General features: G+C 38.5%; 1 protein-coding gene across 1 annotated transcript in view; it reads left to right on the forward strand.

Annotated features, from left to right (window-relative positions):
• STK17A (serine/threonine kinase 17a) overlaps positions 1 to 15,821 on the forward strand; it is a 49,174-nt gene extending 33,353 nt beyond the window's left edge. The window contains exons 4-7 of the mRNA XM_032793466.2: positions 9,962 to 10,088; positions 11,460 to 11,508; positions 11,600 to 11,779; positions 12,780 to 15,821. Coding sequence (XP_032649357.1) covers positions 9,962 to 10,088; positions 11,460 to 11,508; positions 11,600 to 11,779; positions 12,780 to 13,113 — 690 coding nt within the window. The 3' untranslated portion in view covers positions 13,114 to 15,821. The remainder of the gene's footprint in view (positions 1 to 9,961; positions 10,089 to 11,459; positions 11,509 to 11,599; positions 11,780 to 12,779) is intronic.
• Positions 15,822 to 17,246: the final 1,425 nt, after the last annotated feature.

A 17,246-nucleotide genomic window follows, 5' to 3' on the forward strand; every position in this document is an offset into this window, starting at 1 on the left:
AATATGTTACGCAACCAAATGGACGAAGTTTCTGTCTTATTGTTGTTAAATTCCGCTTTAATGAGGGAACGCTGCATGAAGCTTAGTTTTGTTTTTAAGTATCTTTTTGTGCTCTAGTAACATTTTTAAAAAGTAAATTAGCGTTTATATAGACCTGGGTGACAGTTTGTGCTTTGTGAAATTTGGACAAAATTGGTTAAGAGATAGTTAAAAATTAGTTGAACACAGTGTGCTGTAACTGCACTGAAAATAAATTTACCATTCTACTATTAAGTGCTCACAAAAGGCTGCTAAGCAGCTGTACTTGGATGCATATGGACTGATGCATTGCATTATGATACTGCATTTGACAAATTAGTATTTTAAAAAACTTCAAAAGCCACTTAAGTCAACATTTGGCAACTATTGCCATTCATTAAGCAGAGATTGAAGTACACCTCTACCCTGATATTATGCTGTCCTCAGGAGCCAAAAAATCTTACAGTGTTATAGGTGAAACTGTGTTATATCAAACTTGCTTTGATCTGCCGGAGTATGCTGTCCCGCTCCCCCCCAGGAGCGGAACTTTACTGCATTATATCCAAATTCATGTTATATCGGGTCATGTTATATCAGCGTAGAGGTGTGTAAACTGTAGTAACTGCTGGCTAAAGCTGACTTCAGGTTAAATAGTTCAACCATGTGATAAAACCTTGACTGAGATTAGGTTTCTTTGGTCAGGAAACTCATTTATGGTTCCCATGGCAATTTATAAGCTGGTACTTTTTCTGCATAGGGAGTATCATTTTGCATTACTATATACAGTCTGGTGCTACCTATTTACAAGAAGACTTATTTTTGTGGGAGTCTTAACTTAGAATTTTCTGAATTTTTGCACAATTTTTAATGATGGAATTCATTTTTCAATGGTGGAAAGTTTTTTTTTGTTTTTTGTTTTTCAAAATAAATACCATAGTTACTTGTCTGGTTTTATCGAGATTATTGTGGGTTATTGAGCAATATAATCTTTAAGTACAGAATGATAAAATGAAGATTGTAAATGCAACTACTTGGCAAATTCGAATGTAGAACTACTATAAAACTACTTCGAGCCTACCCAGAAGTAGCCTAGTTACCTGCATTTATATATTATGCATTCTGATAGGCTCAACTTGTCTACTGTACAGCAAAATCTGATATAATTTGTTCTGGGGATAGCAGCCAAAAATGACAGGGGAGCATGAGAACTCAGGAAGGTTAGTCAAGGATATTATTGGGTCCAAGAGATCTTGCCATGTCAGACAAAGAATCTGTCCTGGCATACACCTTGAATGAGTACCATGGTCTTTTAAATTCCTAACAGAAAATAACAACAAGGAGTCCAGTGGCACCTTAAAGGCTAACAGATTTATTTGGGCATAAGCTTTTTCAGATGCAGAATTTTTAGCCACAAAAGCTTATGCCCAAGTAAATCTGTTAGTCTTTAAGGTGCCATCAGACTCCTTGTTGTTTTTCTGGATACAGACTAACACGGCTACTCGCTGATATTTTGATTTTGTTGACACCTGTCTGATGTGTTGCCTAACCTTTTGTCTCTGGGGAACTGGTTTGAAACTCTCTTCCCCAGACTAAGAACATGTCTTTAGTAATATCCTACAGTAGAATAACTTTAACTTTGCAGACAACATTGTCGCACATATTTTACCAGAACAATAATGATCGGTAAATTATGAATTTTCTGATTATTCCTAACAAGGCATACTTTGTATGAAATTTATCATAATCTTGTAAAAGGATTGAACATAGGGCTGTACAGGCAGTCATACATACTATGTTTTGAAATCTTTTAAAGCAAAGGAAATTTGATGACCTGAACTCAGTGATGTGGATGCAGAAACAGTGAGGCCCCGTAATGTGGTTAAATGTGGAGGCTGCATCTTATTTACCAGTTATTACCTAACTGGCATAACCACCTGAAACTGGCTGGTACATTTGTTCCAGTGTGGGTCTCAACTGGAACCAGTGCCCTCTAAATCCTCAGCCCAGGCAAGGGACCTTGCTGGATGCCTGAGCCTGACCCACTTCCTCTCTTCCATGCCAGGAGTCGTTGAGATGAGGAGTCACAAGCTGTGCACGAGAGAGGCATACAAAATTACCATGCAATGTGACTGCCCAGCCCCAAATCCCAAGCAGCTACTGGGTTACTTTAGGCTTTCTCACCACCAGCTGTACTGGAACCTGCCATAGTTACAACAGTTGTAATTTAAATCCCAAATCAGATGCTGGATGGAAGGTGGAAAAAGTCATTTGGCAATCTGCCATTTTTGCCATATGGGAAAATATGCTTTCAGACTGCAAAACTGGTGAACAGCCTAGTTCCCAGCATCATAGGAAATCCAGCAGACCAGTTTAAGTGTGGAAAAGGTGGAGCTGAACAGGGAGCAGACAATGGCTACCCTACCCAAGTAGCAAACTGTATCATCCACGATTGGAGCCAATCACCTGATCCTGCTCCATCCCTCTCTCCCCCCCATGGAAGTGGGAAGGATGCTTCCTAGAATCTGGCCCAGGTGACCTCCCCATACCCTGTGGCACAAGGAAGTGTGGGAGGGGAGGTGGAAAAGACCAGCCTTCAAACAGAGTGAAGGAATGGTGGGGAACAAAGGGGAGAGGTCATGTGGAGCACTTCTTTAGCTGCTCCCTTTGGAAATCGTTCTCTTTCCCCTGCCACAGTCTCCACTGCTCCTGGCCCCACAAAAGCCCCACCCTCAAATGGGGGTGAGCACCATGTAAATCGAACCCAAGTGAACTGGAACTTTTGAGACTTGTCAAATTGTTTATATCTAAGTGAAGCAGCAGCATAAGAATACTTTCAAAATCTCTAGTGTAAACATCTACTGATGGTTTGTGAATGCTGAATATTAATTCTTCTGCGATATTCTGTTGCTGTTGATTTTGTTTATCTATACCTTACTGCGTTTTGTAAGTAATGCTACCAGCAGATTTAAGTCTTAAACTGAACAATATGGAACGCACAACACCATCCAGAAAATTAGTTTATCAGTTTAAGTAGATGTCTCACAATATTTACTATCAGAGATGCAGCCATAGGGCTGTTTGATCCTGGCCAATCTGATTTTCTTTATAAACCTTTATTCAGTTTATCTTTGGGTTCGTGTTTTTCGTCTACAGTCAATTAACTCAAAACTCGAATCCCAAATATAAAATAAGTCATCTGTCCCAACAGTCATTCACTGGATACTTCTAGTAATCAGCAACAACCTAAAGAAACAGTTTCCTCTCTGATCTGTCTTGTTTTTAGAGTTTATAAGACTCATAAGGACTGATCATGTGAGTATATTTACACAAGATATACAATCTCTGTTATTTTTGCATGTGTAAGCATGATGATTGGCCATACACAATACAATTTGTCATAATGTGACAAATTATGTAACACCACGATGGGGGGTTGTGCATCTGAACCCATAGTGTGGCCCAATGGCGAGAGTCTGTGGGGTCAGCAATAGGGGAAAGTGGGCCCTCCCTGCTCCATTGGGTTCCAACGCAGGGCCCTGTGAATGGCAGCTCAAATGTGTGGCCTAGGGCCAGAGGCAGATTAGTGAGTAGATAAACAGAAAGCAAGAATGCATCACAAAATTAACTTGTAAGTGTATTTGAATTTTAATCTTCTAGTACACTTCTAGTAAACTCCTTTTTAGCATATTTTGTGAAAGTAATGAAGTCTTACTAACATGGATCCTTTTTACAGTCTATTAAGCCTTTGAAGGGGGAAAAGACCAATTTATGACCCCTTTTTTTGGAAAGCCCAATAATGTCTCATTTCGTAATATTGGCCAATGAGCTCTAGGTTAGCTTTTAACCTAGCAAGGCAGTGTGTGTGACGATCCATTGACACCTTTTCCTTTGGATGGCAGTGGTTTCCTAAGGGCATGCAGGATAGTCCATTTTACAAGGCACAGATCTGGAAATCAAACTTGAGTTCTGTTCACTGCTCTGCTCTTGATTACCACGTTGAACTCTCTCTTCCTTCATATTGAAAATGGGAACGATAAGTTTATCCAGTAATTTAAAACACTCTGAGATTTGTTAAGTATTACTAGTTTATGTTCGCATTTGGGAGACTTGCTTGCACAGAACATATTTGGCAAACAATGTGTCTAGCTCCGATAGCCAAAGGGTTAATGAATTTGGCCTAAAATGTTTTCCTTATTCTAACACTAGTTTCATTTCTTTTGTGTGGACCAAACAAAGAGCTTTAGAAAGATCTATCCAGCTTTTTGTGGTGGTTGACACCTCCACACTAGGTCAAACTACATCCAAAAGAAATAAATCAAAAAATTGTCTGTATGTGACTGTTGTTACAGTGTAGAAGAATTGTCTTCTAAGACTCAAGTTAAACTCCGTTCAGACTAGTCTATGGCACTGACAGCCTCCTTCAGACCATGTCTGTCCCATGATATTTGCAAGACTTCCACTGTGAGAATAAATGCTGTTGCATTTTACACTGTAGAAAAGTCTAACTTTGAGCTGGCTTACTATGGGTTCAGAGTTGCCACATTTCCCTCTTTTCCCCTGCAGGATTTGGCTCTTGTCCCACTGAGTAGTTGTCATATCCTGACTTCAGTAGAGGTTTTCGGCCTTTTTTTTAAAAAGCAAAATGCAATGATGCAGTATGATTTTATTGACTTGAAATGAGAGTAAGTAAATTGGATCACAAACATAGAATCAAACATCACAGCATTGCTGTACTGCTTTTATTTTAATCTGGAGTTGATACATAGGTTTAGGCTGAAATTCTTTCACTCCCTCTCCCCTGCACCCCAGTCTGTTTATGTTGGATAAAAGAGCCAGAGTAGTTTATTTTAAATCCGTGTTTGGTTGATAAACTTAATCTCTGGGTGTGGGGATGTTTTGGGGGAGGGGAATTGTGAATGGAGAAGCACATGGAAAAAGGAGAAAATGTAGGGAAGGAGGAAGAGAACCAAATCTGTGGAGGCAGGGTGAGAAGGGAGTAAGAAATGAAAACCATAGGAAAAGATGCACCATTTTTCTGTAAGAAAGAAATGAAAAAGTGGAGTGAAGTCAGGAAGGAAAAAGGTCAAGAAATGCTCGACATGCAGCACCCTCCTTCATCCCATTTATCTGCTTTTCCTGTAAGTGCTTGAGCACCTTCTCTGCATGAAATGCCCTCCCCCAAAACCACTAGCAAAACTACTGCAGTCTTCACATCAGTGCTGCAACTCCATTCCTGCTATGCCTACCATAAAGTGTCTAATGCAGTGGCTAAGCAAGTGGCCTGGTATAAATGAAAATGAATCAGTCTCTTAGAATGATCAGATAACTACATGAAACTCAAGTTCTTAAGGCTGAATGCATCTCTTAGATAAAGGTAAAGCATTATACACACATTGTAATTATCTCAAAAAACAAACACTAGAAACTCAAGTTCACAATTAAGGTTAAACTTAAAAAAAAATTAAGTTTGAGGCTATGAAGAAGAAATAAATGTAATCTGGGACTATATGACTGTGTATAATAGTATTTAATTATTTAGTAATAGCATGGCATCACTACAGGGTAGAATTAAGGTTATATTGGTACCCTACCTGTATTTCCATTCTTTTAAGAATAACCTGAACTCTGAATTTCTTGAGTTTGCAATGTTTGTGTGTTTACTCTTGAGTGAGTGATGTGTAATCCACTTTATTGCCAGCTCAGTGTAGTCTTTAGCTAGGAATATCCTTGTTTTTCTTTTGAATATTAAAAATTTCATAAATGAATGTGAATCAATTATTTCTGATTATTTGAAGATATATAGTATCAGCATTTCAGTCTCCTTTGAACTTTTAGTGCCAAATTCACCAGTACAATTTCCTTTACTCTGCTGAAGCAATGCAAAGTGACCAGAACATACTGGCCAGTTTTCTCCCAATTCCTGACCTGCATGTTCCCCTCCCGGCTCTAATTTGTACGTTGTTCAGGACTCACTGTCTTTCCTGAGACAGCTTGGTTTATCTCTGTTTTGAAAGCAGGGTCCTTGCTATGCATACTTCTAGCTTCACTCCCATTGAGCACAATAATGGTCTTCTCAGTAGAAGAATGTTATTCTTCAACCCCTATCAAAGTAATTTTCAGGTACAAAAAATGGCAAATCAATAACCATTTAATCCTTAATCTTCAAATGTAACCAGTGCACAGATTTCAGAGTTGTAACCATAGGGGAATTTTGAAGAGTCTGCATTATTCTGTTAAGACCCTTTGGCAATGGTCTGACGGGGTGCTTAATTTATTAAAAAGACCCATTTTTAAATTTTTGACTAATAAACTGATTTTCCTGTTAACACTCAAACTTCTTTTTGCATTCAAATGTTATGAGTTTGGGGAGGATACGGTTTATTCTTCATACATAACAGTGGTTGAATCCCCGCTTTAAGTGCAAAATTCAACTTAACCTTAACTATGGAACCATGACAGACGCTGCCATAATAAATAACAATGAAGGCAAAACTACATATTATGTGCTTGGCTTATCTACATTACCATATATTCCTATTGCCATTACCCTTCTTTTTCCCCACTCTGTGTTGTAAGCTATTCCCATCTGTTGTTGAATCAATTGGATTATAAATATGGTACTTGCATTTCAGTGTATAGTATATAGAGCAGTATAAACAAGTCATGTCTGTATGGAATTCTAGTTTGTACTGACTTTGCTAGTGCTTTTTATGTAGCCTGTTGTAAAACTAGACAATATCTAGGTAAGTTGATGTACCTCCTGGAAGATCTCTGCATACCCTCAGGGGTACGCGTACCCCTGGTTGAGAACCACTGGGATATAGCCTATGTAAATGCTGCTTTTTTTCTAGCTGGCTTGAATAACAGTGGCAATGACACCATGACAGCATGGGTTGTGTAAGCCTGTATGGGACCCTGGGTAGGTACCTGAGTGGCTAGCCCATGCTACAGTGCTGCTGCAGCTTCCCTGTTGTCATTTGACCTTGCTATGTGAAAGCTAGCTTGTGTACATCTACACATGTTGCATCACACCTCTGATTGTCATAGCATGGGGAGCAGTATATTTGGGTTTTTTTCAGTACAAATTAGTACAGAACAAACCAGAATTATAGAACAGGCTCCTGTACAGTACCATAAGCTTCAGTGTGACAACCTAGTGCAGGGGTCAGCAACCTACGGCACGTGTGCCAAGGGTGGCACATGAGCTGATTTTTGATGGCACTTGGAGCGGACTCAGCTCGCCACAGCTCTGGGATTCCCGCTGCTGGCCCCTTGCCAGCCAGGGTCCTGGTGCCAGTTCCACTCAGCGCCCGCTGCCGGCCTGGGGAAAGGAACCCCAGGCTGGCAGCAGGCTGTGAGCCCAGCTGACAGGAGCTGGCAGGTGAAACCCCAGAGCGCCAACGCTTTGGGGTTTCTATTGCCGGCTTCTGCCAGTTGGGCTCCCACTGCTGGTCCCACTCAGCGCCTGCTGCTGGCCTGGGGTTCCTTCTCCCCAGGCTGGCAGCGGGTTGAGACCCCAGCTGGGAGGAGCTGGCGGCTGAAACCCCAGAGGGGGGCTAGCGGAGATGCTCAGCCCAGCCCTGAAACTCCAGAGCTGGGGGGCTGACCTGCTCAGCCCACTGCTGCTCTGGAGTTCCGGCTGCTGGCCCCTTACTAGCTGGGGTCCCCGCTGCAGCCCCACTCACCTTGCTTGCAGCGCAGGCCCCCTGCCAGACAAGGTCCAGGCTTCTGGCCCTGCTCAACCCTACCACCCGCCAGCTCCACTCACCTCAGATGCCGCTCTGGGGTTCCAGCCACTGACCTCCTGCCAGCCGGTTATCAATTTATAACTCGGAAGCCTGTGTGCAGCTTAAAAGTATCTAAATAGGTGCCACCAGATACTGGGAAACTCAGCAAGGGCAAGGATCACACTAAACTAATAAGATCTGTATTTTAATTTAATTTTAAATAAAGCTTTTGAAATGGTTTGAAAACCTTGTTTACTTTACATAACAGTAGTTTTGTTATATATTATAGACATACAGAGAGACCTTCTAAAAAATGTTAATGTATTACCGGCACGCGAAGCCTTATATTAGGGTGTATACATGAAGACTTGGCACACCACTGCTGAAAGGTTGCCAACCCCTGACCTAGCCACTTGGTGAGAGAATTTCTATGTATTTCCTTCTTTGCGACAACTCACTTTTGAAAGAATGGAGGAATTTATTAAGGCTAGTACAGTATTTAAAACGTCCTAAAGTGTCCTAAAAATGTAGCAGGCATAACTGGCCTGAGTATTTTTAAACGTGCTTGCAAAATACTTTACTTTCCCACCTAATAACATAGAATCATAGGAGATTAGGGTTGGAAGAGACTCAGGAGGTCATCTAGTCCAAAAATACAACCAGCTCTCCTGGACTCCTTTCTCCCTCATATTAGCCTCCCAGGGGATCCTGTCCATCTTGTTCCCTGAGGGAGTCAAAGTCTGCTTTTCTGAAGTCCAGGGTCTGTATTCTGCTGCTCTCCTTTCTTACTTTTGTCAGGATCCTGAACTCGACCATCTCATGGTCACTGCTGCCGAGGTCACCACCCATTTCTACTTCCCCTACCAATTCTTCCATTTGTGAGGCCCCTAGTTGGTTCCTCCAGCACTTACACCAGGAAGTTGTCTCCAACGCTCTCCAAAAACTTCCTGGATTATCTGTGCACTGCTGTATTATTCTCCCAGCAGATGTACGGTTTGTTGAAGTCCCCCATGAGAACCAGGGCCTGTGATCTGGAAACTTCTATTAGTTGTCCAAAGGAAGCCTCATCTACCTCATCCTCCTAACATTTTTCCACCATGACCATAATGCTGTACAGAATTGGCCTGGAGATTTTGGAGACGGTTAATGTGCAGATTCTAGAACCACCAGCAGCTGGTTGGCTGATGCTTGCTTCTCCCCACAGCCTTCCCAATGCACAGATTGATCTGGGGGGGTCTTCCAGAAATATAAGAACCTGTACTGTAGGACCCAAAGATCAACCAGATGGGGACTGTGAATAATGTGATCTTTTGGAAATATCAATGTCAAACATAAATTAATCATTGCAGAGAAAAAGAAAAACTTACGAAAACGAGTATTCCCGATATACTTAGGTCATCAAAATCTTGAAGATCCATAATTTTTGTCTTCATGGTCCCCTAAGACAGACTCTGGTAGTACTCAGATAATATTTTACTATGGAACTTTAATGATTACAAACATAATTTTCAAGGATAACACACAAGGAATTCAGTACTTAAGGAGAAAACACAAGTTTATCCAAGGTTAGCATTTGACTTACATGTTGATTCTTAAAGTAAACAGTCCAAGTGCCTGAAAAATAGGTGTTTTGTTTAACACTTTGTTCTTGTAGATAGTAACAAATTTAAATGTTCTAAAATAAAATAGTTTTTAGTTCTAATATCAAAAGCAGAATTGAGGTCAGTCACAATAGATAAAATAGCTGTATCTCAAACCAGACTGTCCAAAATAACTAACATGCTTTTTTATATCTTTAGAGTTGAAGACATTGAAATAAAAAATGGCTTAAAATGTCAGTGTCTTCTAATAAATTAGAGCTCCACAGTAACAAAAGCAAGTACGCGATGGCAAAACTATTGATGGAGTTTCCATATATAGATGGTGTTAAACTGTATTACTGTTGTATTTTCATATCCTAGTCTGAGAATGGCAGATGTTTGGCTGAGAAATCCTAGTGTTGATGTCTTCTTTTTCAAGTGTAAGTCCTTAACTAATGGAGTCTTTTAAAAAAAAAAAAAAAATCAGTGCTGCTTTTTTTTTTTAAAATGTACTGGAAAATGCATCCTCTTTATTTTTGTGCTCAAAACAACACTGCACTCCTACAATACTATAGTCAAGTGTAGGTTTGAGTGCTTAAAAAGCCTGGTCATTTGTTTGATTCTTTTGTTTTTCAGCCCCAGAATATTCTGTTAACTAGTGAATCTCCTTTGGGAGACATTAAGATAGTTGATTTTGGCCTTTCCAGAATACTGAAAAGCAGTGAAGAGCTAAGAGAAATTATGGGAACTCCTGAATATGTGGGTAAGTACAGTAGAACCTCAGAACTGCAAACACCAGAGTGGCAAACTTACCAGTCAACCACACACCTCATTTTGAACTAGAAGTATGCAATCAGGCATCAGCAGAGATAGAAAAAAAAGCAAATACGGTACAGTAACTGTGTTAAATGTAAACTACTAAAAAAAAATTTTTAAAAACAGTTTGACAAGGAAACGGTTTCTGTGCTTATTTCATTTAAATTGAGATGGTTAAAAGCGGCATTTTTCTTCTTTATAGTAAAGCTTTGAAGCTCTATTAAGTCAATGTTCAGTTGTAAACTTTTGAAAGAACAACCATAATGTTTTGTTCAGAGTTACGAATGACCTCCATTCCCAAACTGTTCATAACTCTGAGCTGCGTCTTTGGATTTGGATATTGTCTGGATGTAATATTTACAAAAGAAAGGAAAAACCTTCAACTTTAGACAATCAATCATATAAATTACTCTGTAACAATACAAAAGATGCCTTTACCATTTATACAGGTCCAAATGCTAGAAGATAAAATGTTTCTGTATGGCATCGTTAGACATTAAGAAAAGTCCAGTACAAATACAAGACCATAAGAAAAATCTTAATACATTAAATTATAGCTTTAAAATGAAATCACTGGAGCTACTAACACCCTTGCCCTTAGCATTTAAAAACTATAACCTGAACTTACACTGTCAGAATTATTTGGAAATAAGTTATGTTCTGTGAGCGAAAGAAACATTTGTTTGCTTTGTTTGCAATCTATAATATGAGCTGGTCCCTGAGTTTCCTGCAGTGCTGGGGAAATGGGGGGACAATTGATATCTGGCTGTAGAAGGAATTTCCTTCTGGGAAAATGGCTTTTCTGCCATGTTCAGTAGTGAGATCTGCACTGCTATTGGTAGCATACTCATTAATGCTCTGTTAACTGGGCCTGGGCTGGGTGGTAGAACTACAATGTTGATTTTTAGAACTGTTCAGTCCACCACAGAGTTGAGAGTGCTTGCCAAACTAAGACGATAGGAGGTAACTTTGTAAAAGTCTTCCCTTTCCACAGAAGTGGAGTTACCAATGACTGCTCACATTCTCAGTTATTTTAGTTGCTACTAGGAAAGATTAGTCAGTCTTAGGTATGCAGAATAAAAAAAAGTAAAAATCAAATAATCGTAATCTATTATAATTTTTTTTTAAATTTAATGTAGTCCTGATTTTCTTTCAAATGTTCAAATATTCCAGACTATGCAAGATGGGTTGCATTGTTAAGTCTTTGAAATTGCCTAGTTTTGAATTGTAAAGTATGACTTTGCATATAAATGAGTAAATATAGATTAGTTCTATTTTGAACAGATAGAATATACTTTATGCTTTTTTTTCATAATAGCACCTGAAATTCTGAGTTATGACCCAATCAGTACAGCAACAGACATGTGGTAAGTGTAGCCTTTAATATTTACAACTTTTACAAAATTGAACTTAAAAAGTCTTTTTTACCTTAAGGTTTTCTGTTTTTTTTTAATTTAGGAGCATTGGAGTACTAGCATATGTCATGCTAACAGGGATATCGCCATTCTTAGGAGATGATAAACAAGAAACATTCTTAAATATAGCACAAATGAACATAAATTATTCCGAGGAAGATTTTGACCTTATATCAGAGTCTGCTGTGGATTTCATCAAAACCCTTTTGGTTAAGAAACCTGAGTAAGTTCAGTAAAAATTTAGTCTCTGGAACAGACTGCTGAGTTCTAAATACTGCTACCGGTTAAAGCATTGTCTGAGTCATTTGTAGATTAGAGATAGTGTAAATGAAGACCTGCAATGGAATGTTGTTAATTTGCACTTCATTATGTATAACCACGTTTTGTGTCTACAAAAAGACACATTTCCCATTTCTCATAAATGAATGCTGTAATGAGTCTTGTATTGCTAAGACTTCATTATATTTTTACAAAATACACTACATAAATCGTAGTAGCAGTAATTTCAATAATTAAAACTGAACTTGTCAAACTAAATGAATAAAGTAAAATGTGTAGTGTAGTATCTTTTCTCTTTTGCATTTGTTCACTAACTACTTTTGCAAAGTTAGTGAGTTTGCAGTTAATTTCAGAGTCTGTGGATAGTGACGTGTTTTACTGTCTTTTGTTGGGCTGACTGTTGTTAAAATATATTTTTACTTGTGAACTGAGCAGATTTGACTTGGTTGGCATTGGGAGGCAAATATGAACCCCCACAATGCTGCTTCTGTTCTGAAAAGTATCTGTAGTATTTTATTTATTCCTCCCTTTGGCTCAGCAACTGTCTGCATAGTTCCACAGGAAAAACAGCGAGCAACATCAAGGATGCAAGTATTTCACAGCTTGGTATAAATCATTGTGTATAATTAGACTGCTGCTCTAAATTTTAGATTTCATAGAATTTCATAGTTAGCAAGGTATATAAAACAAAGATTTGAGGATTTAAAACCCTCAGCTATTTTACTGGGTGGCTGTTGCTCCTGATTTTTTTCTTTACAATTGATGGATATTAGCACAGTTTTGTTAGTCAGTTCCATAATTGATTGGTCCAATTTAATGCAAAGTCATATCCCTAGAAGAAACTGGTTAATCTTTCTAGTTCTTATCCAAGGTCTTGAGTTTAGTGTTCCTCTTTTGACACTCCTTCTGACATTCTTTTGAATTGAGCCTTCTTTTCTCCATAGGGAACGGGCAACAGCTGAAGAATGTCTGCAACACCCATGGCTAGCACAAAGTGATATTCCAGACCCTGTGTGCAGCATTAAGAGTACAGAAGATGAGGTAAATACTGTCATCCAAAAAGATGGAGATTCTGCCTCTGAAAATTCTACAGATGCTGAGAAAACTGAAGGAGACGAATCAGTAGTGACAGAGGAACTAATTGTAGTGACTTCATATACACTGGGACAATGTAGGCAGTCAGAAAAAGAAAAAATAACTGAGCAAAAAGCCATTTCCAAACGATTTAAATTTGAAGAACCATTGCTGCAAGAAATACCAGGAGAATTCATTTACTGAACCGTATGGGACATTGTAGCTGTAACTTAAAGGGAATCATTCCTACAAAAAAAAAGTTAATATGCAAGTGAATCTTGCCTTGATGTGCAACAAACTTTCTAGATAAAAAGGAAAACATTGATAAAAGGCAGCTAAGAAAACTATGCCAAGCTTTTAATTTCACAGGATGCTTAAACAAGATTTCCAAGATGGCTGACAGGACTGCAACAGCAATAATGGCTTACTTTCTGTTAGGGAAGGTGTGGAGTTTATACTGTTGTTGATTCATTCAAACTTGTCTTCAGATAGTAGGGAATACTTATTAGCTGTTCCTGTTCTGGAGAAGCTGATGGTAGGAAGAGTTGCATCTATGAAAAAAGAAATGCTAAAAGACTCATTTTTTGATTAATTTTCCATTAGCTGTGAATACACAGGGCCAGATTTGCCTCTGACACTCCTTTTTTACATTGATAGCCACGAAATCACTGGGTTATAAGTTCTGATTAAGAATGGTGTCAGAAGAGTGAGGCCAACTGAATCTACACAATTTTTTTTAATTCTGAATTTTGAAGTTGAGGTTCTTCTGGAAGAGTCATTGGTGTGACTTCTCATTCCTCTGATTGCCATCTGTGGAGGAGAGAAAGTCCGTAGTCTCAGTTGACCCTTTCTATTTACCCATCAGCTGAGGAAGGAACTCTCCGTTACCTGAATAGAATAAATTGAGGTCTGGGAAGCACCTATCCTTCAGATACAGGGTAAAGTGGTATATCTATGACTGGACAAAGAGTAGGATTGGACAGCTGTATAGATGTGACATAGCTGTCAGTGAAGATGGTCCCTCTTTAGGATAATTTAGGGACCAACTGGGCAGCAAACTTCTGACCGGTTCTGTGACTTACAGATGCCAGGACCTCAGACTGAACCCTTAGTTTTCTGAGATGTTTAAAAATCAATGCAGTTCCAAAGTTCCATTTTAATGTAATTGAAGTTTACTGCTATTATCTCATGTACTGTTAACTGTTCAACTATTTATTTTGTTTCCCCATTATTCACAATTCCTTGATAAATCCTTTATAAAGTTTTCTTGCTATGACACCACAAATAGGAACTCTGTTAAATTAGATTCTTCTTCATTTTCACAATACTCCAATTTTTTTTCTACTCTCATAGAACACAAACCAGAATGTGCTTAGCATTTAATTCTTTGGTACTACCAACCCGGAGTTCCCAGTACTAAGTGCTAATCTTGAAAATTCTGTCTTCAGACAAAAGATAAATGGTAGGTTACTAATAAGCACAAGTAGGTTTCATTATAAATGTTTGTATGAGCTAGCTGTTAATATGGTTGTAATAAAGCAGGGGGGAGATGTTACAAACATATAGAAGAAAACAGCATGAAAAGCAGTGTGACCTAGAGCGAGAAGCTGTATATTTCTTTACTTAATGGCTCCGAGCCAGTAGTTTGTCTGACTGCTTTCAGCTGAAGCCACATCAGGAAAATTGCATCTATAAACTACTATATTCCATCATACTTAGCTTGCTTTGTCCCTGCTGAATTATAAACTGAATATTCATGTAGATAGGGCAGCATCTTTTTCCATGAAGACCGTTCATTTAATGTACAGTAGTTGTGTACTCAGAACTGATCCAAATTGAGTAACTTATTCATATTGTAACAGTCAGGTGATTGATTTGTTTGAAGCATTTAGAGTTGTGCATTTAGATTACTCCTGCAAACAATACCCATCAAGTTTTTATATCACCAGAGTTAAGTTTTCAAGCAAGATTTTGGATAGCTGTGGAAAAACTAATAATAAAAACAAAATTCTAACAAAGGAAGGTTACTTGTGTCCTAGCCTACATTCTAGATTTGTCTTTCTAGACTATGGAAATGACCAGCAGTGGTCAGATTACGGTATGTTATTTGGTGAACTCAGTGCTGATCCCCACCAAACATTGCATGGATTCAGGAGTTGAAGTTCTCCCTCAGTATCTTTTGTCCTTACACTTGGATCACTTGACCAAAGCAGCTGCGTTGGTGAGCATATGTCAACTCTCAAAACTCACGTCAAGCACAACTAAAATGACAATTTCTGACCCATATCCATAGTATCCGGGGAAATTTTAAACTTTTTTTTTATAATTCCTTGACTAACACAAACTGAGCAGTAAGAATGAGATGTTTGAACATATGCTTATACTCTAAATCTACACTGTCTAAAATAGAAGATACTAAAGAGGGAACATCTGATTTTGCCATGTTCAGATATCTGAATACCAACTAACAGTTTGTAATTTCAGTTCATGGTATTTCATTACATAATCATTTGATGCAGGACCCTTAAAACTATTTTAATTCCTGTGTGTAACTATACAATAGGCTGGTTAATAGTGGATTTTCAGAAATACAGGTCAAGATAGTGAACTGCATACCTGTTGTCCTATGCCTTTTAGTTTCTATTGTATGGTAGTGAAACTTGAAAACATATTTAAACTAAATGAGTTATAATGTTTGTTACAAGGCCAGCTTCCTTTGAATTGGCTGCTTTGAGATTTCCAAATGTGCTGCATTTTTTGTTAACTTTTTGTGCCTTAAGGTGGATTTGTACAATATTTTTTTTAAAATCATTTTGAATTTGTATAAATGTATGTAAAAGTTTATTAGTTTGTAAGTTATAAACAAAGCATGTTAAGTTGGTCTATATAATAAAGTTTCTATTAATGTATTATTGAAGGGCTGTGAACCAATTCCAGACACAGCTGAAGCTTTCATAGTTATTTCCATTCCATTATAAATATGTACAGCTGTAACTGAAGCATTGCTATTTCTAAGGCATAGAAAGGATCTATTCAGTTTATTAGGTATTAATAGTGTGTATTTCAGAGACTCACTATGACAAGGTACAAATTCGAAAAAACTAAGATCTGTAAAATGGAATGGGGAATGCAGCTCCAGTCCAAAGAATCAACTTACTACTTCTACAGGTCAGCGATGTATTCTCATGCTAAGTATTTCAGCAGCTTCTTAGGGGCACAGGTACCATGGTGATGCCTGGATAAATTTTGTAGCATACCAACCATTTGGGACCTGTCAAAAGAAGGTGGTGGAAAACAAATAGCTTTGTTGACTTTTAGAAATTTAGATAATGCTTAGCAATTTTAGGTCTCTGGTATTAGAGACCTGGACTGATATTCTGGTCTGTTCTGCCATATAGTAAGTACTGTGTATGCTATATAATAAACAGTAAAATGTAATAGTGGCACAAAGGAACTGGAGCATGGCTGGAATAAACCACATAGCAGCGTTAGCTGGTTTGAGAACAAACTTCAGAGATACAGCGCTATGTCTCTACTTGTCTTCTGTAATTACAGCATTTGTACAGAATTATAGCCATTGAACACAGAAAAGACCTAATTAGATAATCATCTTCTGCTGGCCAGTGCAAGATTATTACACTAAATCTGGTAAGTCCAGGCTTTTAAAATTACTAGCCCTTGGCATATTGTCATCTTCCAACCAAGGGTCCCAACACTTTATAAACATTAGTGAATTTTAACTTCTTCATAACTTCGGTCTCTTTTTCCTTATGTATAAAATGAGTGCAAGGCTCACTCAACTCATGGGTTAAGTGAATTGCCCATTCTCTCCTAAAGACACTGATAGAACTGGAAATAGAACCCAGACTGCCTAACTCATACATACAGGAACTAGGGGTGCTGTTGGACACCCTGGCTTGAAGTGGTGTCCATGATATACAGGGTTTACTGTTTGGTTCAATGGCTCTCAGCACCCCCACTTTAGAAACTGTTCCAGCACCCTGGCCTCACTTCCAATCCTGTGTCTTAGTGTCAAGATTTTTTCCACAGTGACTTAGCCAAAGAGGCTGTCATAAACAGATGGTTAAGGGTTAATGTCTCTCTTACCTGTAAAGGGTTAAGAAGCTCAATAAACCTGGCTGATGTCTGACCAGAGGACCAATAGGGGGACAAGATACTTTCAAATTTTGGTGGAGGGAATTCTTTGTATGTTTTTTTTTTTTTTCTGTTGTTGGTTGCTCTCGGGACTGAGAGGGATGGGACATCATTCCAGGCTCTCCCAATCTTTCTGAATCAGTCTTTCATGTTTCAAAATTGTAAGTAATAGCCAGGCAAGG

The sequence above is a fragment of the Chelonoidis abingdonii genome, chromosome 2 (assembly GCF_003597395.2).
Source record: "Chelonoidis abingdonii isolate Lonesome George chromosome 2, CheloAbing_2.0, whole genome shotgun sequence".
NCBI classification, from domain to species: Eukaryota; Metazoa; Chordata; order Testudines; family Testudinidae; genus Chelonoidis; species Chelonoidis abingdonii.